The sequence below is a fragment of the Scaptodrosophila lebanonensis genome, unplaced genomic scaffold, assembly GCF_003285725.1.
Source record: "Scaptodrosophila lebanonensis strain 11010-0011.00,11010-0021.00 unplaced genomic scaffold, SlebRS2 tig00000092-arrow-pilon, whole genome shotgun sequence".
In the NCBI taxonomy this organism is placed as follows: Eukaryota; Metazoa; Arthropoda; class Insecta; order Diptera; family Drosophilidae; genus Scaptodrosophila; species Scaptodrosophila lebanonensis.
Window position 1 is genome coordinate 2,403,470 of NW_022060566.1, and position 20,959 is coordinate 2,424,428.

The 20,959-nt window shown below is 34.1% G+C and overlaps 2 protein-coding genes across 2 annotated transcripts; one reads left to right on the plus strand and one right to left on the minus strand.

Moving 5' to 3' along the window:
* The first annotated feature begins 1,569 nt into the window (after positions 1 to 1,569).
* LOC115627224 (CKLF-like MARVEL transmembrane domain-containing protein 4) lies at positions 1,570 to 16,423 on the plus strand. Its single transcript, XM_030522846.1, has 3 exons — positions 1,570 to 1,839; positions 14,847 to 15,014; positions 15,086 to 16,423. The coding sequence occupies exons 1-3, from the start codon at positions 1,687 to 1,689 to the stop codon at positions 15,281 to 15,283; spliced, it is 519 nt and encodes a 172-aa protein (XP_030378706.1). The 5' UTR covers positions 1,570 to 1,686; the 3' UTR covers positions 15,284 to 16,423.
* Positions 16,424 to 16,881: 458 nt separating this feature from the next.
* On the minus strand, positions 16,882 to 19,290 carry LOC115627058 (ADP,ATP carrier protein). The gene is made up of 3 exons (XM_030522604.1): positions 18,849 to 19,290; positions 18,658 to 18,785; positions 16,882 to 17,659 (listed from the first exon to the last, which is right to left on the minus strand). The coding sequence occupies exons 1-3, from the start codon at positions 19,164 to 19,166 to the stop codon at positions 17,185 to 17,187; spliced, it is 921 nt and encodes a 306-aa protein (XP_030378464.1). The 5' UTR covers positions 19,167 to 19,290; the 3' UTR covers positions 16,882 to 17,184.
* Between the last annotated feature and the right edge of the window lie 1,669 nt (positions 19,291 to 20,959).

The window sequence follows — 20,959 nt, forward strand, 5'->3', positions numbered from 1 at the left end:
CAGCAGCGGCAGCGACCCCTTAGCTGCGTGTGCAGCGTAGCGTGGGACGCACACACACATACAGTGAAATGCGTTGTCTACAATCACGATACAGCTCTACGTATGACCGATGTTCTATGCGGGGAGGCACACGCAGGTGGAGACTGTGAGAAAGAGCGAGAGAGCATTTAAGTGTATGTGCTGCCAGTGTTAATACTCTGTAAAAGAGTATACTAGTTAGGTGAGCATAACTAACATGCAGCAGGTAGAAAGAGGTGGAACAGACCCCTTAACACTATTTATGTTTCTTCATAGCTCTCGTAATTTTACAAAATTTGTATCCAAATCCAATTATCCAATAGAATTGGTTTTGTCTCCTCAAGAAACTTAAGGCAGTTTGATGCAGAAAAATATTATCAATATTTGGTATATCAAAATTTTATATTGAACTATATCGACAGCCCATAATTGCTGACGAAAAAAATAATAAAATCAAAAAGCATTCTCTGTGTTTGAGACATTTATATTTCTGCTTAATTATTTTCATTCGACGCAATTTATTTTGTTGTTGTTTTATTTGTATTTTTACTTAGTTTTATCATGAAACTATATCAATAAACAAAAAAAGTGATTTCGGTCTTGTTTTCATAAAACACATTAATGTAAGCTATTGTAATGATAACAGTAAAATAAATATAGAAAAGAATAAAATATTTTACTCAATGCCCACAGTAGCACATTTATAAGTCCATTAATAAAAACAAAACAATATTTGTATATCTTAATTGAAGATTTTAAATGTCCAGCATTGCATTCTCGTTTATAGTAAAAAAAAAGTATTAATTAAAAAAAAAAACCAATGATATTCTTAAAATTGATTTCATTCAGTAGTTGTTAGAAGTGGTTAGAGGGTTTTAAAGAGTCGGGCGTGCTTGCCTCTAGCATTCCATTCTTGTTTATCTATGTGTGTATGTATGTGTGCTCCCTTGCTCCACGCGCAGACTAACCGCAGTATTTGCGAGTGTGTGTGAGTGTGTGCTTCGAGTTAACCGTTATACAAGTTGCCAAATACAAGTCGCTTGCGCGCAGCCGGCAGCAGACCTGGCGCAGTTGTCAGTCGTTAGACGCGTCTCGTTCGTTGTGGACATAGCAGAGCGCCGGAGAAAAGTAGTCGTCGGTGTTCGTTCTCGTTTTAGCTTATTTTTTGATTTAAGTTTCATTTATTGTTAACTGCAGGCGGCGAACGGACGGACGAGTCAACTATATTGCTTGTTATATGATTTAAATTTAAAACCACAGCGCTTTGCTTGTGTTTTGTGTTATTGTTCTTGTTGTTATACATATCGCGCGCCATATACATACATACATATACATATGCATACATACATACAAACTTAGATTTGTATATATATACATATGTGTGTATGTACATAGATAGATAGATACATACATATATACACAGCGATATCTTGTAGATTTTCATTAAATTGTTGCTGTTTTTTCTCTTTTTTTTAATGTGACAACCGCGACGACGCATTGTGAACAAATTTTAAAAATAGTTTTTTATTTTCAAAAAAACAAAAAGCGCTTTTAAAAGATTTTTGTGAAATAAAAGAAGAAACTCTTCAATACTCACACACACACCAAACACACACACACACACCCCAACGCCCACAACAACAACAACAACACAACAAAAACAGCAAAATGGTCGAGACAGTGGTCACCGTCGAGCGTACAACAACAACAACAGGACCGCCAGGCCCCAATACAACAGGCAATGGCAACTTCGCCAGCGCCATACGCATAAACATTGAATATTTTAAAACGTTGCCGGGCATTCTCAAACTTGTGCAATTCGTAAGTACAAACATATATACATATGTACATATACATACATATACATGTACAGTATGGTTTCCTTAATACGGTTAATTAGTGTTCTAATCAGTGTTGAATTTTGAAATGATGAACATTTCATCTGAATGACCAGAAAAAATTAGGAATACTGTGTAAATAAAACATTTGGAAAACAAAACTTGTTTGTATTATATTCTACTTTGGTTTACAAAAAGTATAATAATTTACAAATCATCGGTGGCTTTTTTTATTTTATTTTTGATTTTAGTCGAGCGAATTTTTAATTAATAAGTTTTGTTTTATCGAGAATTTGAAATTAACAGGAATACATGGAAACCTACTATATTTAAAAAAAGGAATTAATATATGGAGTAAAAATAAAGCCCTTCAATTATTCATTGGTCGAAGTTTTGTTTCAATTTTGATGAACAAGTCTTAAAACAAATAAAATGATTGAAATACTTATATGAAACAAAAATTGACACATCAACTTTTCAGTAGTTGCTCCCAGTTAATAGGGGTCCGGCTAATCGAGGATCGACTGTATGTGTTACTATAAATATTATTATGTATAGAAACTAAAAGGGCTTTATATTTTATCTTTCAAACAGTAGCACGAGTTGTCCGATGGAGCTTAAAAATCCATATGCACAGAAATACATACATACTTACACATGTGTAGATAGAATAGTTAGGCATATATACATATATGTATATATATACCTATATATGTTTGTGGTCAGCTAAACTCTGATAACGATTGCCCATTTCGTATACGAACTGTTGTAGAATTTCTTTATCGCACAACCGTCTCTGTTTGCTTTTGTTGTCTTTAATCGATGCAGATTTATGTAGATATAGCAATGCCGAATTTGTCAATCACATGCCCCTATATACTAGATACCTTTATGGGTATATATAGGTATAGGTATGTACATAGATACATATGAATGTGCGGCATTTACATTGCCGGACATGAATAAAATATGCCAACAAGAAATCAATGCTAAAATTAAAAAGGTGCCTGCAAGTTCTACAGCTGTTTAATTTCACAAAAAACGAGCGGAACGTCAGAGTAGCGCGCCACCGACCCCTGTATGCCCTACAGATGAAACTCCCACCCCAAAGCAGTCGTTAAATTAAAAAAAAAGAAAGGAAGCTTTACCTAAAAGTCAACCTTTCGGAAAAGAAAACTGAATTCATTTGTAAAAAGTAAATTTGGAATCAGCAGTTTATAGAAAAAGTGTCAAGTTTAACTGGTTTTCTCTTAAAGAAATTTAAAAATTGTTTCTTTTTTACTTAAAGAAATTTTAAAAATAGTTTCCTTTTTTAGAAACTGCTTTGGTATTGTTTCCAAGAACTTTGCAAAATTTTCCCAAGATGTATTCATAAACAATAACATTGTTCTACTAAAATAATTACTAAATCACTATCCAAACTGACCTTCAATAACTGGTATCACTAAGGACCAATTTAGTCTAGGTGGTCCGCCGGTTAAACCTAACTTGAGTATGCTACATATGATTTGCAATAAACTTAAACTACATACACATAAAGCAAGTCTGCCTGTCAAGGTTGGTGTACTTAGCTGTTAGGCTTCAGAAGTTATAGATGTTCATATAGACGAACAGACTGGCAGGCAGACAGAACAAATGGGGTTTACCACGCCTACTTCTAACTGTCACATGTGCTACAAAGTTGTTGTAGTTAAATGTATATCCCTCCTCCTACGGCTACAGGGCATTCAAATTGACCTCAATGCTCACATTTACTGTGCATGTCTGTCTATTTCTACATACATAGCAATGTCTCTTTATCTGTGTGTGTGTGTGTGTGTGTGTGTGTGTTCGGTTATAAACAAATGGCGCGTGGACGGCTAAAATGCAACTGTTAAAACATTTGGCCGCCCACTGCTGGCTGCATAGTCTGTCTATCGGCTATAGCTTTAGATGGATCGGCTGTTGCCCCAACATGTGAAAGAAAGAACAGACACATTTTTTCAATTCGTTTTTCATATCAGCGGATATAGTTACATAGCTCTGTACATTCCATTCCGGTTATTTATCATGCGAGTATGAATGTTCTAGTTTATTGATCTTAAAACACACAGAAGATATAAAGAAGTTTCAGAGATAAGATATGCTCGAACTTTGAGGGATACCCCAATTTTTTGATCGATTTTATTTCTTCATATGTTGCTAAAATTTATTAATAATATCAGAATAAAAAAATGAGCATGTATGTACATACTTTATGAATATTTGAACTATTTTAGGATAATATTTTTACCATTTAAGCAGGAAAGCATTTCTCGGTCTATAAAATAATTTAAAACTAACTTTTTCAATGGATATTAGTCTTTAAAATCATTTGCTGCAGCCAACTGAAAAGTTTCTGAATAGTTTTTTGTTCAGATATCAAACAGTTTTATTTCTCAAAATGTCTTCCCCTTTTCCCAGATTCTACCCTGGAATTTTGAAAACTAGTTTAATATATTTCGCATTTAAAGTTTGTGAAGAAGCTCGGACAGCATTTCTGGTTACCTTACTATACCTATAATTGTAGAATCGAAAATGGGAAACAATGCACGCTCACGAATGTCCTCAGCTAGAATTTTAACGATTTTAATGACGCCATTGAAATTATTTCTATTAAGTACTTATACTATTGAGGCAATTGCCTATTGATTGATACTAAATTATAGCCTCAAGGATAACCGCAGAAGGACAGAAACACGAATGCGCCTGAAATATTCATGGCATGTGTCAATTGTTTTCAGAATGTGTTGTTGTGGGGTTAAGGGTGCGATTAGAGTGTTGGGCCTTTTAGCCTGTCAATATTGTTTTGTGATGAAACCTAAATCAACGTATTCAAATAATTAACCAGCAAGTATTAAAGGGCATATGAATTATACATACATATGTGTCTAATAGGCGGTGAGAGCGCATTAAAAATGAAACACTATCACATTATATGTAAAATACTATATTTGTCAATATATTCTTAAGGTTTTTTTTTTTTAGAAATATGACTTGCAAATTTAAATAAATGAAAAAATAAAAAAATAATAAATTTAAAACAAATTTTAAATATTGATTACAAAACGTTTCTATAACCCTTACCCGACTAGAAATGGGACACAATTCCTCTTTTTAACAATAGAAATTTGAAGACACAAAGCTATGATTTGTAATGAAAAACAAGGTAGTTTAAAAAGATTTTCTTGCACATTAGAATAATGTTTTGAAAACGTTGAAATATTTACACTCACACAGAAAGGAAATTGTATTATAAGGTTTGATTTTAAAAATACATATCTTTACTATAAAATGGATTAAAATATCCAAGAACAACAAAAAATGTTATTTTGTTTTTGCATATATATTTTGTGATTTGGAATTTAAATGAATATAAGGTATTAATGCTACTGGAAACAAATAACTCTGTTTTAGTAATGCTTCATATTGAAATAATAGCGTTTAATCCAGATGACTACAATTTCTTTGCAATTTCGATTTGAGAAAGAAATTAGAAACAGATCTTCATTTTCGAAATTGGAATTTTCAATTTTTCTTCGACACTCGACTCTACACTGGAGATACTTATTTTAAATACTCCAGAGTTACTTAGACCAAAAATGTAGTTCTCCCTTTTATTTTATTGAGGCATCGTGAATAAAGACCAGCGATCATAAAAATAATATATTCCAGAGAATTTTAAGTTAATTTTCTACAATAAACTCGCTTTCAGTTCCTCATTATGTTTTTGAAACCAGATTCTCAGTGAACATAAATATTGATTTTATATTACTCGAGGTATTACAAAATTTATGACCATATGCTTACACATTGTTTGTTCGAAGCGTTGTATTTGTGACGCTCATGTATTTCATATATTTCTATGTATAGAGGAAAGGCCACGCCAAAGCCAAATAAGCCAACCTGATGGGGTTTTAGTGTTTCGGTATGACTAACGCAATTGACTAGCGTATTGCTAATCTTATCGCCCAAAGATAGTCACTATGGAAATTATTCATAGCCACTACATTGCTTATAACTAATACTCGTATATGAATTCAGACAGTTCGTTAATTAATGCTAGGGAGGAATAAATATGTTAAGCTAGTTACATAATTTCTTCTATACAACTCCCAGGTGTTTATAATTGTTTTTCATTTCTTATGAGCCGATTTAACCGATTAGAATATCATAAAAATATTTCTTGTCTAATCACAAATCGAACAAAATTGCATTGCACTGAAATGAGAGATTTTTAAGGCCTGAGAGGGGGGTTTGTGCTGCAAATAGCTTTGGAATGACAGAAACGCCTAAATATAAAACATCAAGTTCATCAAGTTCAAGTTTTATCGAGCTTTTTCAAGCAAATGACACAAAATTAATTTGTTTACGGATCTAATTTTAAAGTTAAAATAATAATAATTAAATTCAATTTGAGAAAGTCATAGCATTTGTAAAATTCCAATCATGAGGCTTTACCGATTTTGAAAAATTTCATTGAATTTCGAAATGGATGATTTTAATTTCTCTGAATAGAAATACCCAACTAAATCATTTCGGCTTAGAGTTTATTTAGACAAGTGTTTTCTTCAATTAATATTGAAATAATGTCGATTATTATTTGTTAGCCTTCTCTTCTATAAATAAATTAAAATTGAGATAAAAAATTGAAATATCCTTTTTAAAGAATGTTTTTTGTTACTCACATTTTCAATTCCCGAAAAGGATAAATATCGGTTTTATGTAAAGTCGCAAATTAATTATATTTATACATAGGTTTTATTAATTTTCTTCGGCTCTTTTATAATCAATTCTTCTTATTGATATTATCGATACACTTCTTGCAGTTGCTTGACGATATCTTACTTTTTAATTGATTACTATTTGTGAATCGATACATTACTTTCTAATCGAATGTGAAGCTACACGAATGCTGTTTACAAACTAAGGGAATTGAAAAATATAAACATTTTTTAAAATGCGATCGATTTTTTACGGATTCTTTGCTGCAACTGGTGTCAGACAAAAGAGAGAAGTTCAAAAATTAAGCTGATTAACAACTATTTAGCAAGTAATGTTAGAAATCCCATTTTGAAAGCTCGCAAACCCAATATACAGTGGAAAAATAATGTTGCTAAGGCCTTTTCTACACCCATAGATGAGTGGTCTTTCTACATACATACAAGTATGTATCTCAATATGCTGTTGAATTTCGCTTTGGAATTCTGACTAGACATATGCGATGGACTTTGCCATCGCACTCGCATTACTCATACGCAATGATGGCTTGTTACAGATTAATATCTTTAGAGCCGTCCATTACTCTGTCTATATGTTTGGCGGGGATATACATATGTATGTATCAGCAGATTAATAAATTGGCTACCGATAAAAATATAGCCTTTACATATGACCAGATCGCATTACTCATACGACCCAGGTGCTTTTTTTCCATTCGTTTACTGCTTCTCACCAACATTCTTATCATCAAACCAAAAGCTAACAAACATATCGAGGTATCTGGGGCCTCTCTATCAGTGCAGCTGTGCGACCCGATAAGATTACGGCCATGCAATTAGCATTCGCCCCCGACTTGGCCAACGGGCCGCAAATGGCCCGAAAGCACAGCTAGGTATGAGCCCATTTGGAGGCCATTTGGCCAAATGTTTGGCCAACTTGGTAAACGTGAACGAAAACTTTGACACCATTGTTGACAAATCTGGCTAAACACACAGACATAAATTTCCATGTAAATAAGTAAATACATAACAAGTGTGTATATACATGAATATATATTGTATATGCAAATCCAAAACTGAAATCAAGGAAAAAAAACGAATAAAAACTAAAAACCTATTCGTAACCATATACTTAAAAGTATTATTTAGCCTCAAGGCTTTTTACATATAGCTCTTCTTAGATATTTATACAATATATGCGAGTGTATGTGAACAATAAGAACTAGCCCGATACATATACTACATATATATGAATGTCCACTATATATATATACAGATTATTTATGTACGTCAATAGACACGATCACATGTCTGTATGTATGTATATATATTTATATATATACTTAAGCATGTGAAACAGACTAAATTATTTGGCGGTTGAATAGTTCGCAGGAACTTCTATGGTCACATGAAAGGCTTTTTTTTAAAGGGCACACCGAAAGCTGTAATATGATGTGCCATGTGAAGGGCAGCAGGAGGTGTGGCAGATAAAATGCCGGTCAATCAAATGCCTTCAATAAGAAGCAAACGAATAATTGTCAATATCTTGAGCAACATTCGACCGAAAAAAGAGTTAAATAAAAGTAAAATAAACTCATATAGACAGTTTGGATTATGTACGGTCAACCGTTTCCGAAATCCAGGCGTTCATCCAGACAGACGGACGTGTCTAGATCGATTTCTCTTATCATACTGATTCAGAATATATATACTTTATGGGGTCGGAGATGATTCCTTCTGCCTGATAAAACAAATGTAAAAATTGCCTTATAAGCAGAAAAAAATTCAAGGCCCTACCACATATTAATGTTTAATCTTCTCAGATATAGCCTTCACTTTCGGAATTAGTCGATTCGGTTCAAAATCGAGTGGAACAAATCAAAAAAATAAAATAAACTCGTCCTTTCTCGGACCTAGGAGAATCTGGATGCCAACTTTGGTTATTCCAGCTTTAATAGTTTCTGAGATGCTTGGGTTCATCCAGACAGACGAACGAATTTGCATTGATTTTAACCCAATCGATCGTTATAGTCATATAAAATTGTAAAATCAATTACAACCCATATCTGTTGTATGTTGGAAATAATATTTGTTGTTCAAGTCAAAATAAATCGATCGATTGAAAAGAGTCGTCCGTGGAGCTGTTTATTAAAATTGATTACAAGCCATACGTTTTCATGAGCACCTATTGTTTTGATATATATGAGAGTTTTTCATATGTTCTATAGCTTAACAGATATGTAGGTGTTTACTCTACATATACATATAAAGGCATAAAAACAAGCTCCGCAGATGTTTTGAACTTGCACTGACTTGAACCGAATTCTTGAGATTTTATATGGCAAGTGAGAGTGTAGGCGTTCTTTAAAACATTGTATAAAAATTTAGATATACATATACAGATATACTCGTTTATGACTTGTTGCTTGCGTGATCGTAAAATGCCAAAAGCGGAAATTATTACACAAATTTTGTGACACTCTGGCATTGTTTTGCAAATACTTATGATGCAAGAATCTTAAGAATTTGGCTGAGACGGCCGGCCATTCACACAGTCAACCAGTCAGTCAGTTAGTCAGTAAACTAGTCAACCAGTTGACCTTGAATATATAATAGGCAATGAAATCTGCTGTCGACGCAATACTATTCTATGCGATCATACTCTACGTTTGGCCTGTGATCGAACAATTAGAAAAAAAAACAGGAAATATTGGATTGGGTGTTGTTTTTAAAGGAAATATTTAAATTTGGTAGAAAAGAGTTATATTCGTTAGGGAATTAGAGGTTGCCCTAATAGTAGGTATAATTATAATTTCGGAAAAATAGCACATACAAGTAGAATGAAAAGAGAATTTCAATCGTTAAATTATAGAATTTTCGACATTATTTATTTTGGTCGGAATTTTTAGGGAAAAATATTAATGTTAGCTTCATATTCCATCTCTACTTAAGTTTGTTTAACAAACTTGATGATAACTAACATTTCACAACCTAAAATCAAACTATAGCATTCAGCTAAAATAAAGTTTTTTTTAAAAAAATGGGATAAATAATGCCTTCAGTTAGTCCATATACCCACATCTTTTCTACGATAAAATAATAAAAATTAGAATTAAATGATTGCTTTTAAGCTTATTTACCATTTTCACAAGTTCGTTTTTTGTTATAGATCAGCGATTCAGTATTTGCTGAAATATAAAATACAAATATCGAAAAAAACCACTAGATATTGAAGCACAGAATTCGTTCACCAACTAACAAACTCGAATACTTAGCTAAGACAACTGAGAATGGATAGTTATTCCATTTAACAATACTCCCATCTTAGTGTATTTGGCCAGATTGCTTGAAAACATATTCACTAGTTCTTATTTCTTAGTAAATAAATTAATTTAGAATTGGGACCTTGAATTCTTTAAGTTGTTGCAAATGATTGAAGAACTTCAACAATATAATTAAGATGAGTCATAAATTTCTTTCTAGCTGTTGTCTAGTCTTGAGGTTAGTGGCAATCAATAGCACGGACTTCAATGTTAATTAAACGATTCTCTAATAAAACTAAACGACTGTTTTTAAGCTACAGAGCTAGTGGGTGGCACTTGTTCTGTCCAAACAATTTGACTCTATTATGTATTAATTGGTTTCTATTATCGCCGCATTCCAAGTTAATGTCAAAAAATTTGACTCTTTGTGGTCTCATAGCCACCAAAATATAACGGCATGAATATAGTATGTTCAGTCTCCATCGGGTGTCTATAGTCATTCTACTTACATGCTTCCACACATCTACATACATCGTACATACACATTGTTGACTAATGGTTGAGCTCATCTTTTGGGTTAAATGCCAGTTTTGTTGTCGCACCAATACGGCAATTGCTCAGACTACCTCCCCATGTGCATATAAGTACGAGTATATCTATATTTAAACAAGTATGCATAAGTTTGTGTATTGCATGCTATGTGTGTACCCTGTGGCTCGTCGGACCTGAACCACCCACATGGCACCAAAAAGGAAGTCGGTTTGAGTGATTCACTTTTTTTTTTGGCAATGTTTGCTAATTGCTGGGTGATTCCTGCAATGCCAGTTTATTGACACCGAAACCGTTGAAATCACTCCACAATCAGTGTAAGCTTTTTAAATTTTAATTTCGATAAGTTTGTCAGTTATCAATTATATAAATAGGGACACACTGAACTTGGACTGAAATTTATTGCTGTTTGAAGCCGACGCAAAAGAAATAGGTTTTTAAATAAATAAATAAAATAAAGTATACAGTTTGCATCCATTAGTTTATGATACTACTTGTATGTGTAATCTAAAAATAAATAAATGAAATATACCTAATTCTGTTTTTACACGGTAGATTGGTTCCAGAACCAATTGTTGTTAACTCTTTGTGTAATTCTTTGTAACGACCTATACAAGAATGGTTTCTAGCTGTTCGCGATTTTATTTATTTGTGTTGTGCTTTTTTAAATCGTGCTAAATGGAATAAAATCGTGTAACAAGCCGTGTAGACACAGAATTAGGTGTATATGATTCAACATTTCCCGCTACATCCCCTACCCTTGGAAGCATCTCACCACCAGCAGAACTGCAGGGTAGTAACAAACAATTGATCAGTGGGGAGACCAAAAAAAACTTAAGCGCATACACCTACACATACACACACGTTACCTCAAGTCACTGTTCTGGGGCGTTGAGTGCGAGTTGCGGTTTACAGATACCCACCTATATACATATATACTTATGTATGTATGTAGATATGTGTGCCAACACTTCTTGTCATTGAAGTAGTTGTTGATGTTTCTATGTTTAAAATGTAAATCGCTTTTGCACAAATGTCGTCATTGTTCATATTCGTGTCGCTTGAAAAAATCAAATGAATGAGCATTACTCATGGCAGTCGGAAAATAAAAATAAATATGTAATTGTATGTCTTTAAAATGGCATTAATCAGCAGAACCCCTTTTAGCATATCTTTGAAATACCTACTTTATTTTGAAAGTTACAAGCCTTAAAATTAAAGGCATTGTCATCTATTCTAAAAAATAATTGCAGTTTTTGGTTCAACAAATTGTTAGCAACTAGGCAATACATTTAAAAAAGGCCTTATAATTTGATCAAATTTGATAACTTAATACACATAAATAATGAAGGGATATCTACAGAAGGTTTTGGCGTCCTTCCTTCTTTGGTTTTGGAAACAGAAGAGTTCAAACATACATACATGCAGAAAAAGAAACAATCAAGCGCATATGTATAGAAACTGAAAGTTGTTTTCTCTATGTTTTTTACAAAGAATTATTTTGCTTACTTATATCGACTTTGATACAGAGAATCGTTTAAAAGTAGTTCATATTTTGGTTATCATTTAAATATTGTTAAAATATATAAATATTTTCAAAAACAATGCAATTATTTGGCTAAACAAATTATTAACAAACCAAGGAAAAGATGTTTGCATAAACTCTGATATGCAAGCCCGTGAAAGGGAAAGTTAAGAGAAAGAAAGCCTTCACATACCGATTTCGTATATAAATATTTCAAAAGTTTAGACTTTTACTTTGAAATGTTCAATTTTTTGATTATTAAATAAAGAGAATCGTTCGACACCAAAAAAAAAGTGTCATCCGATTTTCTAAACACTAATGAATATATAAATATGCGTTAGCATATTATTCGCTTTGGAATATGGTTCGCCCTTAAAACGGTTCCATTGACTTATTTGGCTTAACCAGACCATAGATCCAGGCGATGTCATGCCCAATAGCGTGAACTAGACTAACGTTTTATGTACAGCCCGATCCCGGGCCCAGGGCCAGCCTGCTCAAGCGTTAAGTCTGAGTTTCTGGTTCACTGAGTTTTCTAGCAGTTACCGCTTTGTGGAGAAAGGGTGCCTTTTAACAATCACAAAAACTTTACTCTTTATACAGAGTTTTCGAAAGGATATCGGTAGATAAATTTACAAAAAAAAAAAACGTAATTTAATTTATAATGTTGAATTTTGTTTTAGACACGAGAAAAGAACATCCGTTAGTTATAAACATGATTTATGCATACAATATATATTTGTCGTTTATGTAGAAACCTACAACAAACACAGACAGACAAACATACATATGTACATACATAACCTTAGGCACACATCAAAGTACGCCAATAAATTAGAACAAAATTTAAATAACTTTTGGTCGTTTTTCTCCGCTAAAATTTTCGGTTGCGCGTTTTTATTTTTAAAATCTGACGTAAATTTTGTGTGAGTTTTTGGTGGTGACAAAAAAAAAAGCAGGCATACAGATGCAAATTAGACTTTATATGTATATGTATGTACACAGCAACAAACGCCACAATGTACATAAATACATACATACATATTTAGGAAACCAGCTAGACATTATTACATTTGGTTATTTGGCCAAGTGCGCAAACTGAGGCAAATGTTAAAAACAAAAAAACACAACACCAGTAGTGGCAACCAACTTGTTGGCCATCGCGCCATCAACAGGTCGTTGTTCTTGTTTTGGTTGGCAACAACTTTCAGCTTTCACTTTTCGTATGCGACAGCATAGCAGCATACATTACATACACACACACACACATGTACAAATATTTATGACGACGGCCTTTTGTTTTAAACAACAATAACAAACCTGTATGCTCACACCTGTATCGCCTTTTTTGTTGCAAATAAAACAACTCACATACATACATACATACATACATACATACATACATACATACATATGTATGTATGTATGTATTTACATACTATGTTTTGTTAACTGTGAAATTGTGCGCTCGCTGACAGAATTCTATTCGTAAAATCATCACACGCAGACGAACATAAACACACACATATGCATGCACCCACGCATGGACACTTGCGCAGCCAGCGTCGCAGCTGCGCTTGCATCTCTACAAATCTGTCACCCACTCGCGCTCGCGCTCGCGCTCTCTCTCTCTCATTCTCTTGCATGTCATGCACTTGAGCTGCGCAGGCATTTGTTTAGTCGTTGTTGTTGCTTTTCTTCACTTCTATCTTCATTTTTCTCACCGCGTATCCAAAAGCGTAACCTAAAAACCTTACTTAATTATTTAACAGTTTACAGGGTATATGAGAATCGTGTTGGTGTATCTTAAGTCGTCTACTCGTTTTTTGTATTGTTTTTTAATTGATATACATTAAAACTTGGATCAGTTTCTGGACTTAACTGTTTTGTCTCAACGCTACATACATACTCATGTACATATTTATGTGCATGTGTATGCAATGGTAGCTGCCAAAATTATTTGCGAATTTTTCTTAGCACCGTGACGGATGTCCAAATAAAGTGACATCATGCCCTCAAACACTCGACTCAATGCACAAATATATGTATGTATGTACATACATACACATATCAATAATCAATTAATAACCAATGCATTGGGTTTGCTGACTCCAACACTTGCACTATTCCAGAATTTGTTTAGTCGAATATGGCGAGATCAACTCTCCTCGCCATGTGAAGAATATATTCACCTTACATACATAGTATGTATGTATGTATATACATGCGTTTGTATGTATAAATGTATATGTATGTATGTATGCATGTGTCGCTATTTCGAACGCTCGCTAATTCGAACAGTGGGGTAAAATCGTTTTCTTTCTAGAAAACCTGAAGTTTTCCATTTCTGTTTCAAAATTTCGAAAACTAAAATTTTTAGTTGGTCTTGTGAAACCTTAAAAAAAGCTTAACACAAAATAGCCCAGTTAAAACCAAAAACTTGCCTAAGGGCCCCCTTTGGATTTTTAATATTTAATGTCGAATGAATAATAAAAGAGGTTGGTTTAAATTCCTAATTTTTCATTAAAGCAGTTGATCGAATTGCAATTCAGTATTATTTAATGAATACTGGGTACACTGGAATTCGAAATCGAAAAAATGAAATGAATTATGCAAATTGTATCCTAACTGATGCCTACTTTTTAGGGATTTATGAATGAAATTGCAAATTATTTGAATATTTTAAAAACATAATATACATATGTACATATTAATTGAAAGGCTGGTTTTTGAATAAACATGCCGAAAGTATTATAAATATTAAATATGGTAAAATTAGTTTGAAAAAACACTATTAAACTAAGCTCGCCCTCGGATCTACTCCTGCGAAAAAGGAAAGGATTTCATTATAAACTAAGGGAGTGATTCATTAAATGTAATTAATTTGTATATTTTCGATTAAATTCCATTTCAGATCTTCGGTATCATTTGTATGGCACTTGCCTCACCGGCGCTCATTCCGGCAACAGACTTTTTCCTGTTTGTTGTTGTTGTATCATTCATTGCGACAATTCTATGGATTTTCGCTTATTTCCTGGGCATTCGAGAGGCGCTTAATGTTGCCGTCAATTGGATATTTACGGTATGTGATAATAATTCGGTTTCCTAACAAATATGCGAAACAGACTCACTAATTGATTGAACTTCCTATAGGAATTGGTCAACACTGGCATACTGACGGTGCTCTATTTCATCGCCTTCGTTGTACAACTGGCTAAGTGGTCTGGCTATCAGGGGTACCATCATGGTACCAATATAGCCGCCGGTGTATTCGGATTGTTTAACTTCTTGGCCTATGCCGCCGGCACATATTTCTTGTACTTGGCGCACAAATCTGGCGCTACGCATTAGTCAGTCCCGCCGCTAAAACAGCCCACCCCACTGCGGAGGAGGCGCGCGATAGCTGAATCAACAACCCAACCAACCACCCACCAAGGCGGCACCACCACCCAGCAAGAAGAAGAATAAGAACTACAGTTATCAACAACACAACAAAGAACCCAAACCTAGAAATTTACTTAAAAATCTGCACCCAAAAGTTATTAATAATTGTTAGAAGTTGAAAGGGAGTTGTTAAGCCGATTAATCAGTTAATGTAATGCTTTGCTTCTCCTCTCCCATTTGATTTCATTTTTTCATTTTTCATCGAAAGTTTGGAAAATGTTTAAAATATGAACAACATTTTTCACGGAATTCGGCACATCTCTAAGGCAATGGAAATGCTAAACCGATTAATCGGTTGATGTAATGCTTTGCTTCAAATTCGAATTTCACTTCCAATCCGCTCTGCAGTTTCAATCGAAATTTTAAGGAATGAATTACAAATGAAATCTAAACACTTAGTGGAATTCGGTACATTTCTAATAATGTAATGGAAATGTTTAGTCGATTTATCAGTTAATGTACGCCTTTCCTCTCGTCTACCATTTGTCAGATATGTTTCGAATTCTGTTTCCAATTTATAACGAAAGTTAATAGAAAAAAAGGAATTACAAATGTTAACACTTCTAGTGGTATTATTATTTTTTTTTTTTTTGAAACAAAGACAGACATACATATTTGTATATTTTTTTTAATTTTATTATTTTTAATTTCGCTCAAAAGACCCGTTTTTTAAACTGAAGAACTGTTAGTTTTGCTCAGCGCGCGCGCCATTCGTTGACTTGATTTGTTTTTAATTTATTTTAATGCTAATTTTTAACGATGCTAACACTTAAGTTGAGAATACAGAACAAACAAACAAAGAATCAAACAAAATGAAAACAAGAACCATAAATGGCCCCAAACAGAACAACAAATAAGTAGAAACGCATTCGTTGCACCCTTTGTTAAAATTGTGAAATTGCTAAATAGCGGTGGCATTTGTTCGCTTCTAACTAGCCTAGAAACCATCAACCGCCCTTCCGCACCATCAATCTTATAAGTGTGTAATACATATTTTCTTTTTTTAAATAAATAAATCAATAAATAATGTTAAATTTTAAAAACAAAGCAAATGATCTTTCTATTGTGTCGATTTGAAGTATAGAAACAGTTTACTACTGCGCTAAATATGTATATTTTGGGTTATATTTATTAATAACAACTATAGAATGATCAGATAAATTATAAAATTTTTTACATCCAAGCCGATGGTTGATTTCTTTCTGTGATGACTCAAAACAGAGTCTCTTCAGAATTTACATATTTATGTAAAGTTACCAAAAACTTATTCCAAAGTTATCTTACGAAGAGCGATTTTTGAACCGTTTAATTCTGTGACGGCTATAAAGGATGAGGCTATATGTGGTTTGTAAAAAGCTTGCTATGCACTTGGTTAAGAGAAGTCTATGTACATATAGAGCTCGGTGTTCCTAGCTGTAATGGTTCAAACAGCGTTCGGCGTTCATACTGTCGAACAAAGCCAACATGTCTAATTGAGTGATTGTTCATCAATGAAATACCAATTATTTTATATCACAAATTATATATATATTTGTTAAATTGTATGTATGTATGTGTGCTTTCAAATAGTTGGACTTGCAACAATTGAGGGAGTGATGTTGATTATTAATATAGGGAATTTTCGGACAGAACAATAAGTGATGGAAACGAAAGTTTGTGCAATAACCAGGAACGTAATAAGAAACCTAATACTGATTGATTTAATGCTGATTCTCGCGATCAGCTGTTGTGGACGGCATGGAACAATAGTATGTATCACCAAAAATGATAATACTGCGATGCGAAGACAGTGACGACTGTACCGAGTGTTAAAAATATTTCTTGAACTCATCGTAGATGGCCAGGACGAGGGCACCACCAGTGCCACGAATAATATTGGAGAGAGCACCCTTGAAGAAGGCACCGATGCCCTCCTGCTTGGCAATCACGAGCCAGCAGTGTGCCGTGTTCTTGTACACCATTTCGGACTTCTTCAAGCCCGATTGCATCATCATGCGACGACGCACTGTATCGAAGGGGTACGAGGCGATGCCGGCCACAGTGGTCACCACCTGGGCAATGGCCCAACTAACATAGAAGGGAGTGCTCTTCGGATTCGGCAAATAGTCGCGACATGTATCGTAGAAACCGAAATAGGCTGCCCGATAAATAATGATGCCCTGCACGGACACTATAAAGCCACGATAGAGACCGATGGGACCATCGGATTTTACCACCTTCATCAGACAGTCGATGAGGCCGTTAAACTCCCGGTTGCCGCCTTTGCCAACATCAGCGGCCAAGCTGGAAGGAAGAAACAAATGTATAATAATACTTGAATCGAATACCGGTCTCTGGACAGACAGACAAGCATAAATTTGCACACAAATTCGTCAAATCTGAATGTCAACAACTTTTTTGTGGTTTCAATTAACGCGGAATGCGAATTCTAGTGCTCTTCATATCAAAGAAATTTGCGTCATTCCACAACAATTTGCACACATTTCTCGTAATTTTAGTTGTATAGAAAATCATTGTGAAATGGAATTTTATAGTAAATTTTGTGATTAACTAAATTCACATTTTCAGATTTTTACGATAGTTGTGTAAATTATTTTATTTCGTACGTGAAATTAAATTACAGTGGAATGGAATTTTACAGCAAATTTGGAAGAAGCTCAAGAAATTCAGCAGCACAACATTTCGATTTCTTTTTTCAATTTGAAGTGAACTGCAATTTTTTGATGAAATGAATTGTGAATTCACAAAATGAACGGAATTCGGAAGAAGCTCAAGAAATTCAACAGCACAACATTTCGATTTCTTTTTTCAATTTGAAGTGAACTGCAATTTTTTGATGAAATGAATTGTGAATTCACAAAATGAACGGAATTCGGAAGAAGCTCAAGAAATTCAGCAGCACAACATTTCGATTTCTTTTTTCAGTTTGAAGTGAACTGAAATTTTTTGATGAAATGAATTGTGAATTCACAAAATGAACGGAATTTGGAAGAAGTTCAAGAAATTCAGCAGCACAACATATCGATTTCTTTTTTTTTTTAGTTTGAAGTGAACTGAATTGTGAGTTCACAAAATGAACGGAATTTATTTCGCCTTTTAGGATATTTTCCTTCTCAACTTAACTTGTACATTTTTTTGTGAGAATTTCAGTAAAGTAGTGAATTATGTGAAATCGAGCACAACACAGCGTTCTTATACAGAGTTAGGGTTTTCAATGAAAAATTTGACGAATTGGCGGGCAAATTATTTGCCTGTCTGACTACTCAGTAAAATGCACTCACCGAGTACGCGCAAAGTCCAGTGGATAGACAAAACATAAAGATGTGGCACCAGCTGCGCCCCCAGATGCCAAGTTGCCCATAAAGTGACGCCAGAACTGAGTCTTCTTGTCCACACCACCAAGGAACACCTAAAGTTTGGACGCACAAAATGTTAAAGTAGTGTTAAAGTCTCCTATTTGTCCTCCACTTACCGTCTTGTAGACGTCCTTGAAGGCGAAATTAAGTGCCTGAGTGGGAAAATAACGAATGACGTTGGCCAAATTGCCACGCCAAAACGAATTAAAGCCCTGTTCTTTGGGTATGCGAACGAAGCAGTCAACAATGCCTTTGTAGCGCTGATCCTGTGATATCTGCTTTGAGACCTCCTGCACTTGTAAAATGAGCTTAACACGCTCTATGGGCGCCACAGCTGTCTTTGCAATCGCAGCCGACACGCCACCCATCATAAAGTCCATTAGGAAGGACTTCATGTCGCCCTTGCCGCCATGACCTCCGCCTTCTTCACCCATGCTGCTGCTTACTGTGTTGATTCTTGTTCTTTTTTATTTGTTTGTTGGTTTTTAGTTATTTTTGTTACCCGGGAAGGGAAAAAAGAGAGGGGGGAAACTTTCAATTTGGTACGAAAATCGAAAGTATTTAATTATATTTTTTGAATGAAAAGCAAACTTATACTGACACCAGTTGCTCTGATTTCAACTTCAAAGCCAACTATAGGTTCACAACTCTTTTCATCTCTGAAAAACTTAAATATTTTTTTTAACTTCGAACTTAACTGCTGACTATCATCAGCAGGAGCCCGAACCTCGAATCAAATGTGTTCGTTACCCAACTTCAAAGAAGACCTTTCGAAGTTGTATCAGGAGCCGAACCACTGACCCAAATATCGCAAATTCCTGGGTGAAATATCTTATGAAATTCAGTTTATAAGTAGATGTGAACAATCAGTTATCAGGAGCCTAGCCACTGACCAAATTATTACGAATTTTGTAAGCTCAAAAAAACCGAAAAAAAAGTGCGAGTAAATCTTCTGCACTTCTGTATAGAGCAGAGAAGTACGGAAACGTCAGTAGAAACAGTAATTGGATACAAATTTTAAGAAGAAACCCCCATCAATAAGTGGGTACACAAAACTGGTTTATTCCAATCAAAGGAAGAAAGCTTCGCCTTCCTCTCTTCTTCTGGATGATACCATATTGATCAAATTTGGTTTTTGACTTTGCAAATCCTTTGGCAATACACGTTTTTTTCATTTTTTGCTTTTTCCCCTAATTCGACCACGGTACAGTCAATACACAATCCCAAAGTTACAAAAACAAAACTTTGTATACCTAGATAATTCGAATGTTTTAAATTTCATTGAAATATGTTTAGTAAATATGCACCTAAATTTGCAATAAAATTAAGGTCTGGAAACTGAGCTGACGGAGACACCAAGTGGGGCCCCTTTGGTTTGGGGTCATTATTTAAGTTCTTAATAGAAGTTAACATTTCCGGTGCTAAGCCAAGACTCCATTTACTTTTCAACATTGAATGCAAGTTTCGGAACTGAAAGTATTTGTTGAGTTCGGGACTTGCTGTGCTCATTATCCCCCCGATTTGCCTAAAAAAACAATACGCCCAATAATTTTTTGCCCCACAAACAGGCATTTAGAAGCTTTCAGTCAAAAAAAAAACTTAGACATTCAATTCATCATACTATGTTGCGTCCCTGCAATTATGGATAGGGGTAGCCCCTAACTATACTACTCCTTACCAACCAACTTATCTTTCCTTTCGTATGCAAAGGCAACAAACGCGTGCCATCTCTCTCAAATCCATGTTATACTCTGACGGCCAAAAAGAAAGAGAAAAAAAAATTGCCGAAGATAACCTTCTTCGCCTTTTTAATATAAGTAAGTATTTTAGGAAGTGCTTCTGTAACTCTAAAATTGCCAATTCAAAGCTTAAGTCTATGCTTTATTTCTTCTATTATTAATTTAAACTTTTGTAAAATTTAATTCTTTATTTTATTTAAGGTGCTTTTTTATTATTTATTATTTCTTTCTATAAATGGTTTTCTTTTTGTTTTATAATTCAATTTACGACCTATATTTTTTTAAAATAATTTATATATATTTTATTTTTGTAATTTATTTCATATTTGTAATTGTGAAAAAATTTTGATTTATGGCCAAAGCCGTAACAAGATTAAATGACGATTCCCCAATGAATTGCAGACAAAGCTAAGGAAAAATCAGTAATAAAGGAGAGTGGGCGGTGCATCGGGAAAAGAAACACAAAAACTCGATCTGATAAATAATTT